The 26030-nt window shown below is 41.6% G+C and overlaps 1 protein-coding gene across 1 annotated transcript in view; it reads left to right on the top strand.

Annotated features, from left to right (window-relative positions):
* The window catches only part of LOC115355650 (protein NLRC3-like), a 28220-nt gene extending 14228 nt beyond the window's left edge, over nucleotides 1-13992 (top strand). Inside the window, 10 exon segments of the mRNA XM_030046507.1 lie at nucleotides 3663-3857; nucleotides 5106-5207; nucleotides 5577-5676; nucleotides 7315-7393; nucleotides 7576-7801; nucleotides 7942-9742; nucleotides 9869-10042; nucleotides 10221-10394; nucleotides 10566-10612; nucleotides 13264-13992. Coding sequence (XP_029902367.1) covers nucleotides 3663-3857; nucleotides 5106-5207; nucleotides 5577-5676; nucleotides 7315-7393; nucleotides 7576-7801; nucleotides 7942-9742; nucleotides 9869-10042; nucleotides 10221-10394; nucleotides 10566-10612; nucleotides 13264-13796 — 3431 coding nt within the window. The 3' untranslated portion in view covers nucleotides 13797-13992.
* Nucleotides 13993-26030: the final 12038 nt, after the last annotated feature.

The following is a 26030-nucleotide window of genomic DNA, read 5'->3' as shown; positions in this document are numbered from 1 at the left end:
AACACACAGGTACTACTACTACTACTACTAGTACTACTACACCAACACACAGGTACTACTACTACTACTACTGCTACTACTACTATTGTTGCCTTTACACAAGCACAAATAAATGAATGAATAAATATATAACAGAATGTGCCTAACAAATTCAAAAAAGTATGGACATTATGTATAAAGTTGTACCTGTCGCCCTCTTGTGGACGAACTAAGTAAAAACAACGGCTCGACTGAGGAAAGGATCAGCTGGAAAGGTCAGGAAATGAAGCCGATACGGCCCAGTCAACGTCTCGGGCCGTCAAATGTCTACCAGACTACCTGACAAACACCGGGCAAACAGCTGATTTCTCACCTGTAAGGAAAGAAGAGCTGAACAAGATCCTCCGTGAATTTTATGGAGCTTTAATTTCTATAATAAAGAGAATGAAACGCCTCAGCAGATTCAACACCACGGACAGTACCTGCTGAGGCGGATTCAGCACCACGGACAGTACCTGCTGAGGCGGATTCAGCACCACGGACAGTACCTGCTGAGGCGGATTCAGCACCACGGACAGTACCTGCTGAGGCAGATTCAGCAAAATGGACAGTACCTGCTGAGGCGGATTCAGCACCACGGACAGTACCTGCTGAGGCGGATTCAGCAAAATGGACAGTACCTGCTGAGGCAGATTCAGCACCACTACTACTACTACTACTGCACCAACACACAGGTACTACTACTACTATTACCATTACTGCTACTGCTACACCAACACACAGGTACTACTACTACTACTAATACTACTACTACTACACCAACACACACATTCTACTACAACTACTACTACTACTACTACTACTACTATTATACCAACACACACATATTACTACTACTACTACTACATCAATACACAGGTACTACTACTCCTACGACTACTACTACTACACCAACACACAGGTACAGTACTACTACTAATACTACTACACAAAAACACAGGTACTACTACTACTACTACTATTACTACTACTACTACTACTACAACTACACCAACACACAGGTACTACTACTACTACTACTATTACATCAACACACAGGTACTACTACTACTCCTACTACTAGTACTACTACACCAACACACAGGTACTACTACTACTACTACCACTACTACTACTACTACTACACCAACACACAGGTACTACTACTACTACTACTACGACTACTACTACTACTACACCAACACACAGGTACTACTACTACTACAGCAACACACAGGTACTACTACTACTACTACTACTACTACACCAACAGACAGGTACTACTACTACTACTACCACTACTACGACTACTACACCAACACACAGGTACTACTACTACTACTACTACTACTACTACACCAACACACAGGTACTACTAATACTTCTACTAGTAGTACTACTACTACACCAGCACACAGGTACTCCTAATACTACTACTACTACTACTACTACATCAACACACAGGTACTACTACTACTACTACTACTACCACTACTACTATTACTACACCAACACACAGGTACTACCACTACTACTACTACTACTACTACTACTACTACTAATACACTAACACACAGGTACTACTACTACTACTACTACACCAACACACAGGTACTACTACTACTACTACTACTACTACTACTAATACACTAACACACAGATACTACTACTACTACTACTACTACTACTACTACACCAACAAACAGGTACTACTCCTACTACTACTACTAGTACTACGACACCAACACACAGGTGCTACTACTACTACTACTACTACACTAACACACAGGTACGACTACTACTATTACTAGTAATACTGCTACTACTACTACAACACATAGGTACTACCACTACTACTACTACTACTACGACTACTACACCAGCAAACAGGTACTACTACTACTACTACTACTACTGCTACTACACCAACACACAGGTACTACTACTACTACTACTACTACTACACTAACACACAGGTACTACTACTACTACTACTACACCAACACACCGGTACTACTACTACTACTACTACTACACCAACCACAGGAACTACTACTACTACTACTACTACTACTACTACACCAACACACAGGTACTACTACTACTACTACCACTACTACTACTAGTACACCACCACACAGGTACTACTACTATTACTTCGACTACACCAACACACAGGTACTACTACTACTCCTACTACTACTTCTACACCAAGATACAGGTACCACTACTACTACTACTACTACTACTACTACTACTACTACTACCAGACCAACACACAGGTACCACTAGTACTACTACTACTACTACTACTGCTACACCAACACACAGGTACTACTACTACTACTACAACTACTACTACTACACCAACACACTGGTACTACTACTACTACTACTACTACTGCTACACCAACACACTGGTACTACTACTACTACTACTACACCAACACACAGGTACTACTACCACTACTACTACTACTACTACTACTACTACACCAACACACAGGTACAACTACTACTACTATTGCTACTACACCAACACATAGGTTCTACTACTACTACTACTATTACTACACCAACACACAGGTACTACTACTACTACTACACCAACACACAGGTACTACTACTACTACTACTGCAACTACACCAACACACAGGTACAACTACTACTACTATTGCTACTACACCAACACATAGGTACTACTACTACTACTACTACTACTACTAAACCAACACACAGGTACCACTACTACTACTACACCAACACACATGTACTGCTACCACCACCACTACTACTACTATTACTACTACTACTACTACACCAACACACAGGTACTACTACTACTACTACTACTACTACTAGTACTACTACACCAACACACAGGCACTACTACTACTACTAATATTACACTAACACACAGGTACTACTACTACTATTACTACTACTACTACTACTCCTACTACGACTACTACTACTACTACACACAGGTACTACTATTACTACTACTACCACTACTACACCAACACACAGGTACTACTACTACTTCTACTATTACTACTACACCAACACACAGGTACTACTACTACTACTACTACTACTACTATTAACTACTGTTAATGTTATCAGTTATTAATTAGCCCATCAATTGTTACAAATTTGTTCGGTCTTTATGAGTTGCCTAGGCCATTGATTTAATTAATTTGTCACTTTGTTTGCATGTGTACATTGAAATGAACATTTAATAAATCAACACATCTGTGAAAGCTGTGGTCTTTATTTCAGAGGTAAACTGATAACAGCCTGAAAAGGTGATTCTATAACTCTGTTCAGCCTTAATGTGACTGCTTACTGTCCTTACTTTTGTTGCTTAGCTGAAATAAAACATCTGCCTCGCACAGCACGTGAACATAAACACTGCGTTACTTGGTTGCGATTGGTCAGGTTTTAGGCAAGAGGAGTTCGATTGGTTAAAGTATTATCAGTAAGCCAATAAGATGCAGAATAGCCGGGAAGTCATCACAGAGAAAAAAGCTTTTCGCTCAGGGCAGGCCCAGCTGATGATCAGGGCGGGCACAACCCCCTAAACCCCCTTGGCTTCTGTCTGTTTCAGCTGAAATGTGTGGGCCTCTGCTGTGCTGAGAAGGTGATGATGAAGATCCAGAGGATCCCACTTTCATAAACATCGACATCAAACCTGTAATAAAAATAGACACTGAGAAGTTCCATTTCTGTGCAGCAGGTGGCGGTAAAGCTCCGTCACCGACAGACAGCACCTCCCGCTCTGGAGCCGAAAGTGAAAGCAAACATTTTTCCTGTGACTCCGCCATCAGCGTCTCCGGTAAGACTTCAGATTCTCCATTTTGCTGTAAACTATTAGACTGTAGCCTAAAAAAGAAGCTGTGAGTCTCCTGTGTCGGTGACAGGAGTGTGTGTGTGTGTGTGTGTGTGTGTGTGTGTGTGTGTGTGTGTGTGTGTGTGTGTGTGTGCGCGCGCGCGCGCGTGTGAACAAGAGGTGGAGTGTTGAATCGAAATCGCAAACACACTCCCACTCTTCTGGGCTTCTCACTTGATTTGGGCCGTTTATTGAATTCTTCCGTCTAAAAGCTGCTCTCTGACACTTTTGAACCGTTTAAAGTCTCGACACCGTTCACACCTGTAAGCGTTCAGCTTATTCCGAAAGTCCCAAAACTTTTTTCCACCACTGTTTATAAACACTTCCCCCACATTAGCATGTACACACCACCTGCTTTTTGTTATTATGTTAAGCATGTTGTTTGTTTTTGTTTCTGTGGTTTGTAGCAGTAAAAGCAGAGACCACAGTTTCATCAACTATTGAAATGAACATTTTTTTGCCTGACTATGTTTGACTGACATTTTATTGACCACTAAGATAGCAGTGACTTGAAATGAAGTTTGGTTTGAAAAAACAAACAAACAAACAAAAAAAAAAACCTAACCCTAACCCTAACCTAACCCTAGCTTTGATGTAGTTAAGCTACATGTTATCATTGTATTGTAGCTTAGCTTGCTACATTTCTCTGGAGGGGAGCCTCAGTTTAGTGAAGCTTCATGTAGAGTAACTGGATTACATGTAAAATGATAATGATAATGATAATTATAATGAGAACAAAAAGAATAAGGGTGGTAAAATATCTAACATACTATTTTATTATTGCATCAATGGATCTTGCACAGAAATTTCCCAAATCCACAGTTTCATATCTGATGACTTTCATCTGACTCATGGAAAGCTTGTTGTCATGAATGAGCTGCTGTGTTTGTGTCAAGGTGTCGACTCGGCTATGGAACCAGCCAGGAAGAGGAAGAGGAGGCTCTCTGCCTCTGAAAGCTCTCTGTCTGGGGAACATGACAGCCAGACCAAAGCTAAGAGGTGAGATGAGGATCTCTGACTGTCCATGACTGTTCTCCATCTCAGAGCTCAGCAGGCAAATCAGCACAGCAGCATTATTCACAGGAAAAGCTCTGTGTGTGTTGTGTTGAAGCCCAGTCCAGCAGGAGAGACCAGACCCACCTGGACCTGAACGTGAACCTGAACCTGGACCTGAACCTGAGCCTGGACCTGATCCCAGCTGTGTGTCCATGAGGAGTGAATGGTCTATGGAAAAACCTATTGAGTTCAAAGATGGCCTCCACTCTGCTGATAAAAGGTAATTTAAAAAAGAAAAAGGTGATGAAGAGCAGATGGCATTGTTAGTATCATCTTCACAGTCCTTAGATCAGGACACAGAGACCTTCAGTGTGTTCCTCATGTTTCTGTCTTGGTGTAGGCCGTGCAATATCTGCTGCAGTGAATTGATAATAGGGGAATGTGCAGTATTAGTGTGCGAGCCTGCAGTATTTTCAGTGTGTACTGGTGTGTATGGATCTGTGTGCTACTGTATGTTAACTGTAGTCTGACTGTACATGTACAGGGATACATTGTGTGTGTATGGAGAGGCTGTATGCTGCTATGTTAACAGTGTTCTCTCAAAAGACAAATTTCTGTCAAAAGAGACAATAAAGTGTGATCTCATCTGATCCTGATCCAGCAGGAGAGACCAGACCCCCCCTGAACCCAGCTGTGTGTCCATGAGGAGTGACTGGTCTATGGATAAACCTATTGAGTTCAAAGATGGACAGCACTCTATGGGTCCAAGGTGATATAATTTTCACAGTCATGGGATATAAAATGAGTTTGACTCTTCATCCTCTGTTGAGTTTCCTCTTTCAAAACATCACATCCAATAATCAGAGCAACATTTTCATCTTGAGTTTCTGCCAGCAGTTATCATGACTCAGCACAGCACCCTTAAGACTCATTTATGCTCTCTTTATGTACAAAAAAGAACTGTCCGTTCAAAACGCTGTAAACGTCTCTGCCCACATGCTTCCATGTGTCTTTTCTGTTGGCATGGATGTTAAGGAACACAGCCACTAGAGGGCAGCTCAGAGTCAAAAGTTTGTAACAACAAAAACCATTGCAATGGTGGAGGAGGTCATGATAATGGACCTGACAATACACTGACTAGAAACATCCACGCAAAACAGATTTCTGAAAACACAAACAGTGTGTATAGATTCTTAAATCAAGTATAGAAGCAAATATAAAATTAAAACTGAAAAATAGACGTAGGTGTAGTAGGTGTCTACTAACACCTCCCAATTTATCCACGGCCAAATCCTCAGGGAAATGTCCGGAGAGCCAATCAAAGTTATGGGGTGCCCAGAGGGCCTGGGCGAAAATAGTGAAAATATATATGTTTTTACCAATATTTGCTTTTGAGATGTCTAACTAGGGGTTTTTAGGGGTGCAGAATCTATTAGTTTACGCACATCAATTTTATCTCTTAGTTATTGCCTAAAATGAACAACTGACCAACATAAAAATTGATGTTGCTAGCTAGCATCCATCTTAAGTTAGCTAATGTTAATATTCAGTCTAGCCACCTAGTTATGATCAGCTTTAATTGTGTTGTAAATTGTGTCATTTTAGAGTGGGCTCACTCTATATAATTCAAAGTGAGATTATTGTTCCTCAAACCCATGGACACCATTTCACAGATAAAATTGATGTGTGTTTAAATTTATTGTCATCTAAACTTTAGACAGCAAAAGGATTTACTTACCATCACCAGAGTGAGTTTATCTCAAATAGAATGTTTAGAATCCATTTGACACCCAAAACCCATAGTCTAAATATGAAAGATCAATATTTCATGGTTAAGGAGTCACTTTTTACTCAAAACTAATGGCTGGAATAGATTCAGCACCCCTAAAAACCCGTAGTTAGAGAACTCAAAAGCTAATATTGGTAATAATATTACCAGTATTAGGTACAGTATATTGGTATGGAGTGCCCTCTGGGCACTCCATAACTTTGATTGGCTCTCCAGATGTTTCCCTGAGGATCTGGCCTTGGATAAACTGTGAGGTGTTAGTAGACACCTATAGGAACACATGGAAAAAAAAAAAAAAAAAAAAGCTATTGGTAAGAATTTTTTTTATGCAGATTGGCAATGAAAAATGCCTAACTTTCCTTAGGTAAGAAGGCTTTATCCACATCCATATCTGTGCTTAATGTTGAGCAAAAGTGAGCCTTTAATGGTATAGAGAGAAGATAGATAGATAGATAGATTAGGGTTAGGGTTAGGGTTAGGATTTCATCTTGCAGTTCTATGTGGAACCATGATGAGAGAACACAAAAACTTAAATTAACTCTCTCTTGTGTGTGTGTGTGTGTGTGTGTGTGTGTGTGTATGTGTGTGTGTGTGTGTGTGTGTGTGTGTCCTCCACAGAGTCCAGCAGCAGAGCTCAGAGGTTCCCAGTGGTCAGTCTGCCCAGGAGCATCAAACAGACCTGGCCTCCATATTTATGGTGTGTAAATGTCCAGCCTTTGACTTCAGCTGCTCACTAATTTTAGAAGAACCATTCTGCTCATAGCAGCCAAAATGTGAGGACTTTCAATCTGTGCAAGCTGGATTTTTTTTTATTTCCTGTCTGATTTTATGTTGAGAGTTTTATAACTGAAGTTTTAGTCGTATGTTTTTCTGTCGCAGCTGCTGGAGGAGAACATCGTCACCTTTGTGAAGAACGAGCTGAAAAACATCCAGAGGTCTCTGAGTCCAGATTACCCAGAATACTTAGAGAGGCAGAGGGAGGATGAGGAGGTGTTGGACGGTGAGGAGGAAGAGCGGAGGTGGAGCAGCAGAGAGGCTTTTCTGCAGATCACACTGCACTTCCTGAGGAGAATGAAGCAGGAGGAGCTGGCTGAGCGTCTGCAGAGTAAGAACATTTTAACACCTTCAACAGGATGGAGAGGAGGAATGATGGGAAAATGGAAATATTTTCATTTCGAAACTCGGCTGCAAATCCAGACATTTCTGAAATGAATTTACCTGGTTTTTGTTTGTTTCTTCATTCAGACACTCCTGCTGCTCTTTGCCAACGTGAACTCAAATCTAAGCTGAAGAAGAAGTGTGAGTGTGTGTTTGAGGGGATTGCTAAAGCAGGAAACCCAACACCTCTGAATCAGATCTACACAGAGCTGTACATCACAGAGGGAGGGAGTGGAGAGCTCAATGAGGAACATGAGGTCAGACAGATTGAAACAGCATCCAGGAAACCAGACACACCAGAAACACCAATCAGATGTGAGGACATCTTTAAAGCTTTACCTGGAAGAGATGGACCAATCAGGACAGTGATGACAAAGGGAGTGGCTGGCATTGGGAAAACAGTCTTAACACAGAAGTTCACTCTGGACTGGGCTGAACACAAAGCCAACCAGCATGTCCACTTCACATTTCCATTCACTTTCAGAGAGCTGAATCTGCTGAGAGAGAAAAAGTTGAGCTTGGTGGAACTTGTTCATCACTTCTTCACTGAGACCAAAGAAGCAGGAATCAGCAGGTTTGAGCAGTTCCAGGTTGTGTTGATCTTTGACGGTCTGGATGAGTGTCGACTTCCTCTGGACTTCAACAACAACCAGATCCTGACTGATGTTACAGAGTCCACCTCAGTGGACGTTCTGCTGACAAACCTCATCAAGGGGAACCTGCTTCCCTCTGCTCGCCTCTGGATAACCACACGACCCGCAGCGGCCAATCAGATCCCTCCTGAGTGCGTTGGCATTGTGACAGAGGTGAGAGGCTTCACTGACCCACAGAAGAAGGAATACTTCAGGAAGAGATTCAGAGATAAGAAGAAGGCAAGCAGAATCTTCTCCCACATCAAGACGTCACGAAGCCTCCACATCATGTGCCACATCCCAGTCTTCTGCTGGATCACTGCTACAGTTCTGGAGGACGTGTTGAAAACCAGACAGAGAGGAGACCTGCCCAAGACCCTGACTGAGATGTACATCCACTTCCTGCTGGTTCAGACCAAAGTGCAGAACGTCAAGTATCATGGGAGAGCTGGGACAGATCCACACTGGACTCCAGAGACCAGGGAGATGATCCTGTCTCTGGGAAAACTGGCTTTTGAGCAGCTGGAGAAAGGCAACCTGATCTTCTATGAAGCAGACCTGGCAGAGTGTGGCATTGATATCAGAGCAGCCTCAGTGTACTCAGGCGTGTTCACACAGATCTTTAAAGAGGAGCGTGGGCTGTACCAGGACAAGGTTTTCTGCTTCGTCCATCTGAGCATTCAGGAGTTTCTGGCTGCTCTTTATGTCTTTGTGACCTTCATCAACTCCGGAGTCAATCTGCTGACAGAAGGACAATCAACCTCCTGGTGGTCTGCACTATTCAACAAATTCAAACTAAAACTCCTCCACCAGAATGCTGTGGACAAGGCCTTACAGAGTCCAAATGGACACCTGGACTTGTTCCTGCGCTTCCTTCTGGGTCTTTCACTGGAGACTAATCAGACTCTCCTACGAGACCTGATGACTCAGACAGGAAGTGGCTCACAGACCAATCAGGAAACAGTCCAGTACATCAAGGAGATGATCAATTACAGTCCCTCTCCAGAGAGAAGCATCAACTTGTTCCACTGTCTGAATGAGCTGAATGACCATTCTCTAGTGGAGGAGATCCAACAGTACCTGAGATCAGGACGTCTCTCCACATTCCAACTGTCCCCTGCTCATTGGTCAGCTCTGGTCTTCATCTTACTGTCATCAGAAGAAGATCTGGATGTGTTTGACCTGAAGAAATACTCTGCTTCAGAAGAGGCTCTTCTGAGGCTGCTGCCAGTGGTCAAAGCCTCCAGGAAATCTGTGTAGGTTCATTTAGAATTGGATATATTTAATATATTATCTTTGGTGAACTATAGTTAAACTTTATTTCACAAGAAGTAAAGTTTCTATTTTCAAATTTACCTTGTTCTTCACTAATTCCTCATCAGGCTGAGTGGCTGTAATCTGTCAGAGAGAAGCTGTGCAGCTCTGGCCTCAGTTGTTAGGTCCCAGTCCTCTAGTCTGAGAGAGCTGGACCTGAGTAACAACCAGCTGCAGGATTCAGGAGTGAAGCGTCTCTCTGCTGGACTGGAAAGTCCACATTGCAGACTGGAGGCTCTCAGGTCAGGTTCGGAGAACTCAAGAACTTTCAAACTGGACTAAATGAAAACACAAAGCTGATCACACATTTGAATATTTGTCTGAATGAACCCGGCTAATTTCAGATTAGTGTGCTGATGAAACAATCCAACATGTATGTGTATCAGACTGTGTTGTTGTTGTTGGTGTGTCCATGTGCAGGCTGTCAGGCTGTCTGGTCACACAGGAAGGCTGTGCTTCTCTGGCCTCAGCTCTGAGCTTTAACCCCTCCCATCTGAGAGAGCTGGACCTGAGCTACAATCATCCAGGAGACTCAGGAGTGAAGCTGCTCTCTGCTGGACTGGAGGATCCAACCTGGAGACTGGAGGCTCTCAGGTATGGAGAGACACACACAATGTCTTCTAGAGGCCTGAGGAATATTGTTTCATGTTGAATGGTGGATATGAGTGAGGTGCTCTGCTAAATCCTTCATAGGGAAGGTTATTTACTGCCCATGTTTCCATCCTCAAAGAGAATCTGCTGCTCTGACTCTGTTTCTTCCTCCAGGGTGGACCATGGTGGAGAGCAGAGGTTGAAACCAGGCCTGAGGAAGTGTAAGTGTGGATTTAGTTTGACTCCTGAACACAAAGCAGCAAACATTCAGCTGTTTAGATTGTTATAGTTCCACATGACCGGATGACTCAACGCAATAAGGTGTATGTCCAGACCTGTCCTGTTTAATTTTTATCAATTGATTTTTATTCATTTGATCACAACTAAAGTTGACAAACTAAAAATGTCCTTGTATCATCCTAACTGAGTGGTATCCATCTCTGTATTGAAATGTCTAGAGGCCGGTTTATTCTTCTGCAGACATTCGACGCAATGCGGATGCAGTAACATACTTCTGCGAAACATGCTGAGCAATTCTCCGCCAAAGCGCTAGGGGGCGCTTTTTTTTTCTTGACGACCTACGTAGACCCTGTGACGTATGGTTTATAATGGCGCAAGAAGGAATCGTACAGGTGTGTGTACTTGCGCACCTCCTCGGCCAGGCGTTCTTCTGTTAGATCCAGCATTCTCAAAAGTTTTCAAAACAACCGACAAGTCGAGATTTGAACACAACAGTTCTTTTAAAAATGGCGCTGCCGGCACAACAACAGGACTTGACACCGGTGGAACGAAATGCCGGAAATTATGTAGTTCAGTGGACCAATCATAGCTGTTGTTGTCAGTGGGGGGCCTGCGTTGGGGGCCACGGTGGCTCTGCGTAGTTGCGCGGCAAGGCTCTGTGGCGGTTGCACAACCTCCGTAAGCTTCTCGAACGCAGAAGCATAAACCGGCCTTAACATGTGGAAGTTGTGTGTTTCCAGCGTGGATGTTGTGGGGAAACGCCGTAACACGCACCACAAACTGCTTTTGCACCGCCACAAGGAGTTAGCCGTTACTATGGCGACAAACTTAGCTCTTAAAGTGATCGAGTAACACAGAAAGGCACAAAACAGAGCTGAACATGTTGAATGTTACAACCAATGACAGGCCAATTATAATGAATTATGACCACAGTTCTGTTATGTGTCTGCTACTAAACTGTAATAATAATGATAATAATAACAAAAACAAAACAACAATAAGAATAATGCTAATAATGCTAATGCTAATAATAGTAATAGCAATAATGACAACAATTATTATTAAGCATTATTACACGAGAGAGTGTGCTTTACTGTAATTATTGTCAGGACAGTGATGTGGCCGGCATTAGCATCACTGAAGTATATACAGCTATTACCAACAAAATAAAATGTATAATCAAAATGTATTTATACTGTGGGCATTTTGCTCTCAAAATATCAAAGTTTTTTGCTAGTATTCTCTCCGTTTCAGTGGAAACACATGAGATCTGACGGTAACTAATCCTTGTCAGCCAGCCAACTTGGGTTTATCATGTTTTCTAGACATCGTGATTTCCCAAAACTGAATAAATACCACACATAGCAACACAAAACTGCTGTGCTGCTCAATCATGTTGGAACTAGAATATCCACCGGAAAAAAAAAAAGTTTTTTATCATGGACTGATAGTTATACTTCTGCCGACTTCTCAGTCATTTTTAATCTGACAGTTGCTGTGACAACGACTCAGCGGCACAGCTGATCTTTATCTACAACCAAATTATATTAACAGTTCTATTTAAATACAGGCTGCTGCTTTCCAGTGTCGGCACCACAACAAACATCTGTCTTTTCATAAACTCACCGGCAGATGTTTTATTTCAGCTGGGGGTGTGTCACTCCAATTTATTGGAGTGACACACCGATTAATGTGGCTCCGATTAATGTGGCTAAGCAGCAAAAGTAAGGACAGTAAGCAGTCACATTAAGGCTGAACAGAGTTATAGAATCACCTTTTCAGGCTGTTAGCAATTTACCTCTGAAATAAAGACCACAGTTTTCATAGATGTGTTGATTTATTAAATGTTCATTTCAATGTACAGATGCTAACAAACTGACAAATTAATTAAATCATTGGCCTAGGCAACTCATAAAGACTAAACAGATTAATAACAATTAATAGGCTAATTAATAACTGATAACATTAACACATTAATAACAAGAACAAAGTTACAGCCTCACATCTCCGTGGAAAATCTGACAGGAACTGTCCGCGGTGCTGAATCTACCTCAACAGGTACTGTCCGTGGTGCTGAATCTGCCTCAGCAGGTACTGTCCGTGGTGCTGAATCCGCTGAGGCATTTCATTCTCTTTATTATAGAAATTAAAGCTCCATAAAATTCATGGAGGATCTTGTTCAGCTCTTCACTTGTCTCTCTCGTGTATCTCTCCTTTTTCTCTTCTGTCTTGTCTTCCTCGTTCAGCCGTTTATCCAAACTTAGGTTGCCAAAGAAATCAAAATTGACCACAAAACGGTCCATTATGCAGAATAAAAAAGCTGACAGCGGCTTTTGATTCGGGTTTCGGTGAAACGTTTCGTGTTGCCATGGAAACCACACAGATTTGGGCAGTAAGATATATGCAGAGTAATATTTTCAGTGATGAGGTATTTTTCATGTGAGCACAGCTAGCCGTGCTGTCATGCTCATTTGAGCACATTCTAAACGTCTGATTGACCAATCAGATTGCTCAGTTGGATCTACATGTTAAACGATTGACTTGAAACTTTCAATAAAGCAACAGGTAATAAAGACAACAGGTGTGTTAGATAACAATCTGCTGGTGTTTTGTGTCTTGTTCTCTCCATCAGATTCCTGTGAACTCAAACTGGACACAAACACAGCAAACAGACACCTCGTCCTGTCTGAGGACAACAGGAAGGTGACAGCAGTGAGACAGAAGCAGCAGCCATATCCTGATCACCCAGAGAGGTTTGAGGACTGGCAACAAATCCTGTGTAGAGATGGTCTGACTGGTTGCTGTTACTGGGAGGTTGAATGGGAAGGACGGGTTCGTATCACAGTGACTTACAGTGGAATCAGCAGGAGAGGACGCGGTGCTGACAGCAGGTTTGGAGGGAACAAAAACTCCTGGAGTCTGATCTGCTCTGATAAAGGTTTCTCTGTCTGCCACAACAACATCAGAACAGACATCCCTGCCCCCCCTTCCTCTCACAGAGTGGCAGTGTATCTGGACTGGCCTGCTGGCTCTCTGTCCTTCCACAGCGTCTCCTCTGACACACTGATCCACCTCCACACCTTCACCTCCACATTCACTGAGCCTCTGTACCCGGGCTTTAGGGTTAGGTCTGGTTCCTCAGTGTCTGTGTGTCAGATGGAGTGAGAGTCTCCTCCTGTGTGGAGAAACACTTCTGACATCACACAGTTAACCTGCCTGGCAACATCCAATCAGCTCACTTCATTTTAATAACTTTGGCAGCGTCGATTTTCATGACAAGTTTCTGCCACAGAGAGATTCGTAACACGCTGCTCATTCTGTCACGATGGGAGTGTTAATAAAGTTATTCAACGCTTTCCTCAAAGATCATTTTTTAAATCACAAATTGGCAAAAATTATTAATCACTTTGATTTTTCATATTTACTCCCTGAAGTTTTTTTTTTCTTTTCTCTGTATTTTATTTGTTGTTCATTGTAACTTGTGATTTGATTTTTATACCAAAGTATATTTACAGATTTTTTTTCAGATGAAAAATGTTTATAAAATTTAAAATCATGTTATTGACCTGAAGAAATAAATAATAAAGAAATAAAAAAAGTGACATGCTGTATTAAAATGAATTGGTATGAGCAAAATAATGAAACACCTATCTATCTATCATGTCTTTTATTGTCTTTTGCTGTTATTTAATATTTATGTATTTAATCAACTTCTCATTATGGGACAATAAACAAGGAGCTTCTCCTTCTGTGGTGAAACAAGGCAGAGGTGAATGGTCTGACAGCTCCACCTGCTGGTTATTTCCACTATAAAACCCACAACACTCATTTCTTACTTGAAAAAAACATATATATACACACTCACACACATACACAGATAGATAGACAGATAGATACTGTAGATAGATATTTCCATTAAAAACAAAAGTAAATGAACGACACCACATGACCTTTTCCAAGATTCCATTTTAATGGTAAGTTTTACAAATGAATCAATAATCAGATTTTGAAATGAAAGCTTCAGAGAAAAGGTTCTCACACTCACGCTGAAGCTTTTTGCTTCCTCAGTGTGGAAATAAAGATTTAAAACAACAACAACAGTGCTTTACCAGGTTCTTCTCAACCCTCGAAACAAAACTCCCTTTAAAATTAAAATTAAAATTAAAAAGATGAAAATATATTCTTTTTCTGAAAGTATAATCTTCTGTTTAAAAAAAAGCCCTAACCTTAATAATAATTTTTAAAAGCATATATTTCAGGACAAAAGTTAATAAAGAGTGGTTATTTCAGTTGTATAAGTGTCATTATTCTTTTAATATTTGAATTTATACAGTTTATAGAGTTTTGCAGAGACTCTTCCTCACAGGCCAAAGTAGCAACTTTTTAAAAATATTCTTGAAAAAGAAACTGTTTTTTTTTTTCTTTCTGAGGGTTTTAACCCACAGTTTTGATAAAACAACCAAAAACATACAAAAAACAAAACAAAAAAAAAAGATTTTGGCGTCAAGTCAACATGTTCACCTGACCTCCTGGTGATAGAGGACATGTTACCATAGCAACAGACACAGAGATGCTGGTCGCCATGACAGGAGGTGACACTCACTTGTCATCATTTTGATCATTATCAACATATTTCTTTCTTTTTTTTTTTTTAAGATCGATTGATCAGAACAGGAAACAGGCCAAGGTGGAACTCTAAAATAAAAATTAAAAATTAAAAATTAAAAATTGAATGTGAAGCCACAGGGCGTTTTTTTTTTTTTTTTTTCCTGAAGAAGTGAAACTAATCCAGACACCAACAAAGCTCCTCAGCTCTTCAGAGGTTTTAGATCTCTGCCTCTGGAGCTTCCTGTTTCCTGTTCTGTTTGTTTGTTTGTTTGTTTGTTTGAAGCAGGAAGTGCAGCGTTTCGTGCCGGTGAGGCTCTGCTGTCTGTAAAGAGCGTTAAAGCAGAAAAAAAACTCGGGTTAAACATGTGCGTGTGAGGCCAGGGGCCGACCCCCGGGTCAGAGGTCAGAGGTCAGAGGTCGTCCCTCAGTAGCCCTTCATGGCCATGGACTGTCCTCCCATCTCGCCGTCATGACGACGCACCTGGTAGATCATCAGCAGGGAGACCAGCAGGCCCAGCAGCTGCAGGAGGACAGACAGGTGCAGAGAGAGACAGACAGGTGGAGAGAGAGAAACGGGTGAGGAGAGACAGACAGGTGCAGAGAGAGACAGACAGACAGGTGGAGAGAGAGGGAGACAGACAGGTGGAGAAAGAGAGAGACAGACAGGTGGAGAGAGAGGGAGGTGCAGAGAGAGACAGACAGGTGGAGAGTGAGACAGAGGTGTGCAGAGAAGTGGAGAGAAAGAAAGAGACAGACAGGTGTAGAGAGAGACAGACAGATGGAAAGACAGACAGACAGACAAGTAGTTACAAATCACAGCAGCTCAGATGCTGATTACTGATTATTGATTTTTGGTCCAGGATGTTGTTTATAACAACATAAAGCAGTTTGTAACTGTAGTGATATGCAATTATTATTATTATTATTATTATTATTATTATTATTATTTATTTTTTTTATCATTGTTGTTGTTGATACAATAGAGATGTGTACACACACACACACACACATGCAAAAAATGGAATAAAATAATTAGATTAATGAATAAATAAATAAAAAATAAATAACAGAAGAGACGATGTGCGTTACCGCGGTGACAGCAAATCCAAAGAAGAATCCCATGACAATTTTGAAGAAAAAGTCCACAAAGACAAATATGAGCCCGCTGCAGGTCTGCAGAGGAGGACATGGACAGCAGGGGTCAGCAGACAATATCACTGATTGATTGGTTTACTGATTGACTGGTTGATTTATTGACTGACTGACTGATTACCGTTTTGAAGATCTGATCCGGACCCGTCATTCCCTGGAAGGAAACACAGGAAACGGCTCAGTCACAACAACTTTACCCACAAACCTCAGGGAAAGGCCAACGAGTAACAAATCTAACACATATTTAAAAAAGAGAGGCTGGTCCCTAATGAGTCACCTGCCTCACCGAGGACCAATGAGGAATGGACTGGATGATTGGGTATTGATTAGGTGTTTTTCAGCGTGTGTATTTTAGCCATAGAGATGCTAGCTCACAGTTCACCTCCTGCAGTTCAGGTGAGGTTCTGCAGTTTCCTCAGTAACTTTGTAGAGTAACTCAGAATGAACTCACAGACCGATGCAGTGAAGAGGTTTATCACATCACCTCAGGCAGTGAACAACGAACCGATTAAATTAATTTACAATGAACTGATTCAAAAGCTGAGTTAGACCTGCTTTTATAGCTTTCATCGAGATCATCACATCTATATTGCGTATACGTTGTCAAATAGTAGGAAATCAGTTTTTTTTATCTTGAGTTATAATTGGGTGGGCAGTTTTTCTCAAGGTGAGACCCCCACCCCCCCAACACACACACACATACACACACACACACACACACACACACACACACACTCACACCACACACACACACACACACACACACACACAACCTTGCTAACGCCCCACTGCACATCTAGGGCCTGGAGATATAATCGATGTCTTATTGAGACTGTGATGTAAAACTAGATATCGTCTGCATATCGGGTTTAAAGTTTGCAGTTCAGTAAAAAAAAATGCAATTTTCTGCACTCATTCAACTGTTCAGGCAGTTTCATTATTTGCCTTTACCTGCTTGGTGGTCAGATCCTCATTACTGATGGTTGCTTGTCAAAAATCTTGTGTGTAAATATCTGATGGAAGCATCAACATTCCTACAATATCGTCACAATATCGATGTCAAGGCATTTGGTCCGGTTTATCTTGATATTTGATGATCCCAACCAGAGCTGGAGGAAAAGCGGCCGTTTTCATTCCACCTACCAGGACCCGGGATGGAATGACAGTTCTTAAAACCCTAGTTGCTATGGTTACCACACAGTTCAGAAAGGATCTGCAGGTGTAGGAGGTTTCCGGAACATGGAGCCAGGTATCTGCACCCACCTGAGGTTTGGCTCAGTACTACTACTACTACTACTACACCAACACACAGGTACTACTACTACTACTACTACTACACCAACACACAGGTACTACTACTACACCAACACACAGGTACTACTACTACTACTACTACTACTACACTGACACACAGGTACTACTACTACTACTACTACTACTACTACTACTACACCAAAACACAGGTACTACTACTACTACTACTACACCAACACAAAGGTACTACCACTACTACTACAACAACTACTACTACTACTACTAGACCAACACACATGTACTATTACTACTACTACTACTACTACTATATCAACACACAAGTACTACTACTACTACTACTACTACTACTACACCAACACAAAGGTACTACTACTACTACTACTACTACCACTATTACACCAACACACAGGTACTACTACTACTACTACTACTACTACAACACCAACACACAGGTACTACTTCTACTACTACTACTACTACGACTACTACAACTACACACAGGTACTACTACTACTACTACTACTGCACCAACACACAGCACACAGGTACTACTACTACTACTACTACTACTACTACTACTACTACTATTACACCACCACACAGGTACTACTACTACTACTACTACTACTACTACTACACCAACACACAGGTACTACTACTACTACTACTACTATTACTACTACTACTACTACACCAACACACAGGTACAACTACTACTACTACTATAACTACTGCACCACCACACAGATACTACTACTACTACTACTACTACTACTACACCAACACACAGGTACTACTACTACTACTACTACACTAACACACAGGTGCTACTACTATTACTACTACTACTACTACACCAACACACAGGCACTACTTCTACTACTACAACTACTACACCAACACACAGGTACTACTACTACTACTACTACTACTCCAACACCAACACACAGGTACTACTACTACTACTACTACTACTACTACTACAACTACTACTAGTACTACTACTACTACACCAACACACAGGTACTACTACTACTACTACTACTACACTAACACACAGGTACTACTACTATTACTACTACTACTACTACACCAACACACAGGCACTACTACTACTACTGCTACTACACTAACACAGGTACTACTACTACTACTACTACTACTACACCAATACACAGGTACTGCTACTACTACTACTACTACTACTACTTCTACTAGACCAACACACATATACTACTACTACTACCACTGCTACACCAACACACAGGTACTACTACTACTACTGCTACTACTAGTAGTACTACTACACCAACACACAGGTACTACTACTACTACTATTGTTGCCTCTACACAAACACAAAGGTACTGCTACCACTACTAATATAAATAAATAAATAACATAATGTGCCTAACAAATTAAAAAAGTATGTGCATGTATAAAGTTGCACCTGTCGCCCTCTTGTGGACAAACTGAGTAAAAACAACGGCTCGACTGAGGAAAAGAGGAGAACGGAGTCAGAGATCGTCTGTAACTGACAGTGAGTCACTCATTAGGGAAACAATGATCACTTAAATGCCCCAGACCAGTGGCTCTGCAGCTTTTTTTCAATAATGTTCCCCTCTTAAATATTTTCCCAGCCCAGTTCCTCCTGACCAGTTGAGCCTCCGGTGGTCAGAGGGTCAGTCCAGTTGGTCCTGACCAGTTGAGCCTCCTGTGGTCAGAGGGTCAGTCCAGTTGGTCCAGTTGAGCCTCCTGTGGTCAGAGGGTCAGCCCAGTTGGTCCAGTTGAGCCTCCTGTGGTCAGAGGGTCAGCCCAGTTGGTCCAGTTGAGCCTCCTGTGGTCAGAGGGTTAGTCCAGTTGGACCAGTGTCCGCGCCGGCGAAAATTTTTTAAGCCATTTTCTCAGCCAGATTGAGAGGGATATCTCATTTTTCTTTGTTTTTCTAAGTTTTCACAACATCTATCTCTGTGTTTTTGACCACCATAATGGACCGTTTTGTTGTCAATTTTGATTTATCTGCCGGCCGAAGTTTGGATAAAAGGCTGAACGAGGAAGAGAAGACAGAAGAGAAAAAGCGAGAATGACAAGTGAAGAGCTTGATCAGCTGGAGAGGTCAGGAAATGAAGCCGCTACGGCCTGGTCAACGTCTTGGGCCGTCAAATGTCTACAAGACTACCTGACAAACACCGGGCAAACAGCTGATTTCTCACCTGTAAGGAGAGAAGAGCTGAACAAGATCCTCTGTGAATTTTATGGAGCTTTAATTTCTATAATAAAGAGAATTAAATGCCTCAGCAGATTCAGCACCACGGACAGTACCTACCGAGGCAGATTCAGCACCACGGACAGTACCTGCCGTGGCGGACTAATAAAAATAATAATAATAATAATAGTAATAATAATAATAGATTTTATTTGTAAGGCACTTTTCATTCGAGAATCTCAAAGTGCTTCAGGTAAAAAACAAGTAAAGAAAGGAAAGGATAGAAAACACAGTAAATATCAGCAATATTAAAACTCAGAGATGGAGAAGCGGCGAACAAACAGACGCCAGCGTCCTCTCCTCTCTCCTACCCCTAACAATTAAAAGACTTTCTAAATAAGAAGGTTTTCAGGCCTGATTTAAAAGAGTCCAGATTCGGTGGAGCCCTCAGATGGGCAGGGAGACTGTTCCACAGGCGTGGTGTGTTAGGGCTGTGTTTTGCTGTTTTGTTTTTCCCTGTTCCCCTTCCCTCTTGTGGGTGTGTCTGTTTCCCTTGTCTGTTGGGTGGAGTGCAGTAGGAGGTCCTATCAACACCTGCAGTCATCACACCTGTCCCTGATCTGTAATTAAGCCACCCACTGCAGATAAAAGGCAGAACGATCTGGCCATTAGAATGGACCCCGCAGACCAGACTACGGACCCAGCTCGCATCCATCAGGCTGTAGCAGAACAGGGTGTGCTCCTCGGACAACATGAAAGCAGCATATGAGCTTTATATGAGAGTAATTGCTCTTTGTCTCAACAACTGACTGATTTATCCTCTCAGCTCTCAACCTTCCTCTCCTCACAGTTCCCTGCCCCTCTGCCTGCTCCCCCTAGTGATCCCAGCTTGGAAGCCTCACCTCCACGGGATGTTTGTGCAACCACTCTGGAGCCTTTTTCAGGTCAGCCCAATCTCTGTCGGGGTTTTCTGTTTCAATGTACTACAGTATTCAAGCTCAGACCTGTCTCTTTTTCAACTGACTTCTCCAAGATTCATTACATTTTTGGCTTACCCTCCAGTTGTTCACCCTGGTTGATTGTCGGCACCTGACTCCCTCCTCCATACTGGGCTCAACATACCATTTACTGAACTCTTGGTTTACCTGTAATAAATTGACTTTACAATTTAAACTGGTTCAGTGTCTGCATTTTGGGGTCTGGCCTTTTGTGATTCTTAACATGGTGCGGCTGAGCTAAAGGCTCGGTCCCCCATGGTGGATTCAGCACCACGGACAGTACCTGCCGAGGCAGATTCAGTACCATGGACAGTGCCTGACAGATTTTCCACTGAGATGTGCGGCTGTAAGTTTGTTCTTGTTACTAATGTGTTAATGTTATCAGTTATTAACCCTTTCATGCATGAATTATGAAAGCCTGAGTCCAGATTTTTTTCTTATGTGTTTTTACACTTCTTGGGGCATGAAAATTTCTGTGAGTCTCCATACTTATTTCAGGATGCAGGACTGGTATTACCATGTCATTCTACTGCTATTAACATGTTTTCAGCAACAAGAACTGACAGTCTCTGCATAAACCTCAATGTAGGGGAGCAGCAGAGAGCACTCTAACAGCTGATATGCAATTCCGTCATAGAAACCATTGCATTTAGGAGAAAATAACTTTTAATGTCTTTTTATCTGTCCACTGTATTGACCGCTCTTGAGTTTGTGTATAGATTCTTAAAAGCAAGTACAGAAGCAAGTATAAAATTAAAACTGTAAAAATAAACAAGGTAAAATATCTGGATATGTATAAAGCGACCAGGTGCATCAAAGGTATTTTGTCTATTGTTCATTGTTTATTTAATATGTTTATGACTGTGGATATGAATGAGTTTTTGTAGATGTTCTTCTTGGATAATGGGATTTATATCGGTGGCCTGATGGCAGGGGTTGGAAGGACTTGTGAGGGGGGTGGGTGGGATCCTGTGTAATGAGGTTGGCTTTCCTTTTAGCTGCTTGGGTGTGGAGTGCTAATAATTGATTTGCGGTGGTGCGTATCCGTAAGCTTCCTGGAAACGTTCAGAAACACGGACGAAATGAATGCACGGACAGATACCTAGGGAAAGTTAGGCTTTTTTTTTGCCAATCTGCAAAAAATTTCTTACCAATAGCTTTTTTTTTTTTTTTTTTTTTTTTTTTTTTTTTACCATGTGTTCCTATAAGTGTCTACTAACACCTCCCAATTTATCCACGGCCAAATCCTCGGGGAAACATCTGGAGAGCCAGTCAAAGTTATGGGGTGCCCAGAGGGCCTGGGCGAAAATAGTGATTTTTTTTTTTTTTTTTTTTTTTACCAATATTAGCTTTTGAGATGTCTAACTACACACACCAATTTTATCTCTTAGTTATTGCCTAAAATGAACAACTGACCAACATAAAAATTGGTGTTGCTAGCTAGCATCCACCTTAAGTTAGCTAATGTTAATATTCAATCTAGCCACCTAGCTACAGCAACCATTGTAAATGCGTTCTGTGTTGTTGATCCACTTTAATTATGTTGTCAATTGTGTCATTTTAGAGTGGGCTCACTACATATAATTCAAAGTGAGATTATTGCTCCTCATACCCATGGACACCAATTCACTCTCTTTCACTGTCGAAAAATGCAACAATTTTCTATCATTTTTCCATGACAAAATTGACAGTATTCTCAACCAACTGGCCACTACCCCCTCCCCTCTGGACCTGATCCTGACCCCCCTACACTCTGTACCCACTCCTTCCCCTCATTTACGGACATCACCCCATCTGACATCTCCCCTGCAGTTGTAGGCATGAAGTCCTGGTCCCTGGAGCCCCTCCCCACCACTCTCAAGGACTGCCTCCCCACTCTTTCCCATCTCATCACAAAAATTGTCAACTCTTCCCTTTCCTTTGGACATGTACCCTCTCCACTAAAGCTTGCTGCCATCACACCCATCCTTTAAAAACCTGGCCTTGATCCTATTCCCCCAACAATTACTGGCCCATTTCCAACTTTCCATTTCTGTAAAAAATCCTTTAACGTGTTGTTGCTATTCAAATCACTTCATACCTGGAAACAAACAACCTCTATGAACAATTTTCGCTCCAAACACAGTACAGAAAGTGTCCTGCTCAAAGTCACAAATAACCTCCTGCTCTCCTCTGATACCGGCTCACTCAACATCCTCATCCTCCTCGACTTCAGTGCTGCTTTTGACACCATTAACCATTCAGTACTCATTTATCAGCTCAAATCCACCCTCGACGTCACGGACACTGCACTCTCCTGGTTCAAATCATATCTCTCTGACAGACATCAATTCATCCACCTCAACAGCTGCCAAGTTTAATATTGATGGTTCCATTGTCACCCCTTCCACCCAAGTTCGAAACCTTGGCATCATCCTCGACACCACCCTGTCCTACCAGCCCCATGTCAACCAGGTTACCAAAAGCGCCTTCCATCTCCACAGCATTGCCCACCTGCGTCCCAACCTGTCCCACATTGCTGCTGAGACACTCATTCATGCTTTCATCACATCCAGAGTCGACTACTGCAGTAGCCTCCTATACGGTGTCACCAACAAAGTTCTCAGGAAACTTCAGAACGTTCAAAACTCTGCTGCCCGTCTGCTCACCAGGACCCGATTCAGAGATCACATCACACCAGTTCATCGTGACCTTCACTGGCTCCCAGTTAAATACAGAATTGATTTCAGAATACTACTTACCACCTACTTTCTCAGTTGCTGCCGCCTCCCTTTGGAAATCACTCCCAGCTGGGGTTGCAAAGGGACAGAAAGTTTGTGGTAAATTTCCGGAAGCATTCCAGAAACTTTCCATGGGAAGTTCAGCTGGGGAATTTTGGAAAATTGTTTGGTTATAAGCAGACATGTGGGCAAACTAATGACATTTTTGACTTATGGATTATGTTGCAAGATGTTTTTTCTTCAACAAAATTAAGTTCACGCTTATAGGCTAACATGCAATTCTCAATTCCCATGCAAAGTTTTCAACTTTGAAAATTCCTGGAATTTTGCAACCCTACTCTCAGCTCACATCAGCACTGCCCCAACCCTGTCATCGTTCAAAACAGCCCTCAAAACCCACCTTTTTAGACATGCTTTCCATACTTAATTATTCTTTAACTCCCTTTTACTGCTTATTGCTTTGTTTTGTTCTTTTTTGTTCTTGCTTTGTTTTGTTCTTGCTTTGTTTTGTTCCTTAACTAGTTTTATCCTACTAAAGTTGTTTTCTTTTTTCTAAGGAGAACTGCAAAGCTGTGAGCAGGAAGGGACACCAGCGGCTGTTCTGTCTGAGGAAGTTGTCCCGCTTCCATATTGATAGGACCATGATGACACTCTTCTATCATGCTTTTATTGAATCTGTTTTAACTTTTTCACTTGTATCATGGTTCGGTAACCTGCCCCTAAAAGAAAGGAGCTCACTCAACCAGATCATTAAATGGTCTGGTCGGCTGATTGGGGAAACACAGCTGTGCTTGGAGTCACTGTACACTAAACAGTTGCAGCGGCTCGCCAGCTCCATCCCAAGTGATGCCTCCCATCCTTTAGCGAGTGAGTTCCAGCTGTTGCCATCCGGACGCAGATTTGTAGTCCCGAGAACTAGGACTTCACGCTATAGGAACAGCTTTGTCCCCGCGGCTGTTTCTCTTTTAAACAAAATGTAATGCACTCTATTGCTGAGGTCTATTTTGTTATTTATGCATTTCTATTTATTGGGATCTTATTTGGTATTTATTGTTCCTTGTCTGGCAGGCAATTCTATTCTATCCGTTTTGCCTTGCTTTCCTTTATCGGCTTTACTCCTGTTCAGTGAGCACTCTGAGTACCTGTCATGTCTGTATCTGTCCTGTGTCAATATGTCTGAGTAGGTGTGAGATGCCGTCTTCTGTTTACTGCAGAACAAATCTACCTACGGGTACTAATAAAGTCAACTTGAACTTGAACTTCTTTTCTGCAAAGCGACTTTGGGTATCCTGAAATGCTCTATATAAATGCCATCTATTATTATTATTATTATTGTTGTTGTTGTTGTTGTTGATGGTTACATATAATCTGTTAATGCGACTGTATGGACCTACTCTGTATGATATGTTTGTGTTGTCAAAAAGAGAAGTTGTTCACCAAGCTGTCTTGTCTTTTAGGACTAAGACTAAGATAATAGCTGCTGATAACCTTTGCGAGTGACTTTTGAGAGTTTTTGCATCTCAGTCCCAGGACCATCACAGATGAAGCACCTCAAACCATGGCAAGTTGTGGTATCCTCTTCCATACTGTCCTGAAAGACAAGACAGCTCGGTGAACAGTTTCTCTTTTTGACAACACAAACATATCATACAGAATAGGTCCATACAGCCACATTAATAGATTATGTGTAACTATCAACAATAATCTCACTCTGAATTATAGATAGTGAGCCCACTCTAAAATGACACAATTCACAACACATTAAAGTTGATCAACAACACAGAGTATTTACAATGGTTGATGTAGCTAGGCGGCTAGATTGAACATTAGCTAACTTAAGATGGATGCTAGCTAGCAACACCAATTTTTATGTTGTTCAGTTGATCATTTTAGGCAATAACTAAGAGATAAAATTGATGTATGTTTAAATTTATTGTCATCTAAACTTTGGACAGCAAAAGGATTTACTTACCATCACCAGAGTGAGTTTATCTCAAATGGAATGTTTAGAATCCATTTGACACCCAAAACCCATAATCTAAATATGACAGGTCAATATTTCATGGTTAAGGAGTCATTTTTACTCAAAACTAATGGTTGGAATAAATTCAGCACCCCTAAAAACCCCTAGTTAGAGATCTCAAAAGCTAATATTGGTAAAAAAAAAAAAAAAAAAAAAAAAAATAATAATAATAATAATAATATATATATATATATATATATTTTTTTTTTTTTTTTTTTTTTTTTTTTTCACAATTTTTGCCCAGGCCCAGTTGCAGCTGTCAGTCCTATACTGAAGAAGCCTGGTTCAGATCCCAAGGACTACAATAACCTCCGCCCCGTTTCTAACCTACCTTTCCTTTCCAAAATTTTCGAAAAAACTGTTGCCTCTCATCTTCACTCCCACCTATCTCGCAACTGCCTCTATGAGCATTTCCAGTC

This window comes from Myripristis murdjan, chromosome 23, assembly GCF_902150065.1.
Source record: "Myripristis murdjan chromosome 23, fMyrMur1.1, whole genome shotgun sequence".
Classification (NCBI taxonomy): Eukaryota; Metazoa; Chordata; class Actinopteri; order Holocentriformes; family Holocentridae; genus Myripristis; species Myripristis murdjan.
This window is presented reverse-complemented; position numbering and strand designations above follow the sequence as displayed.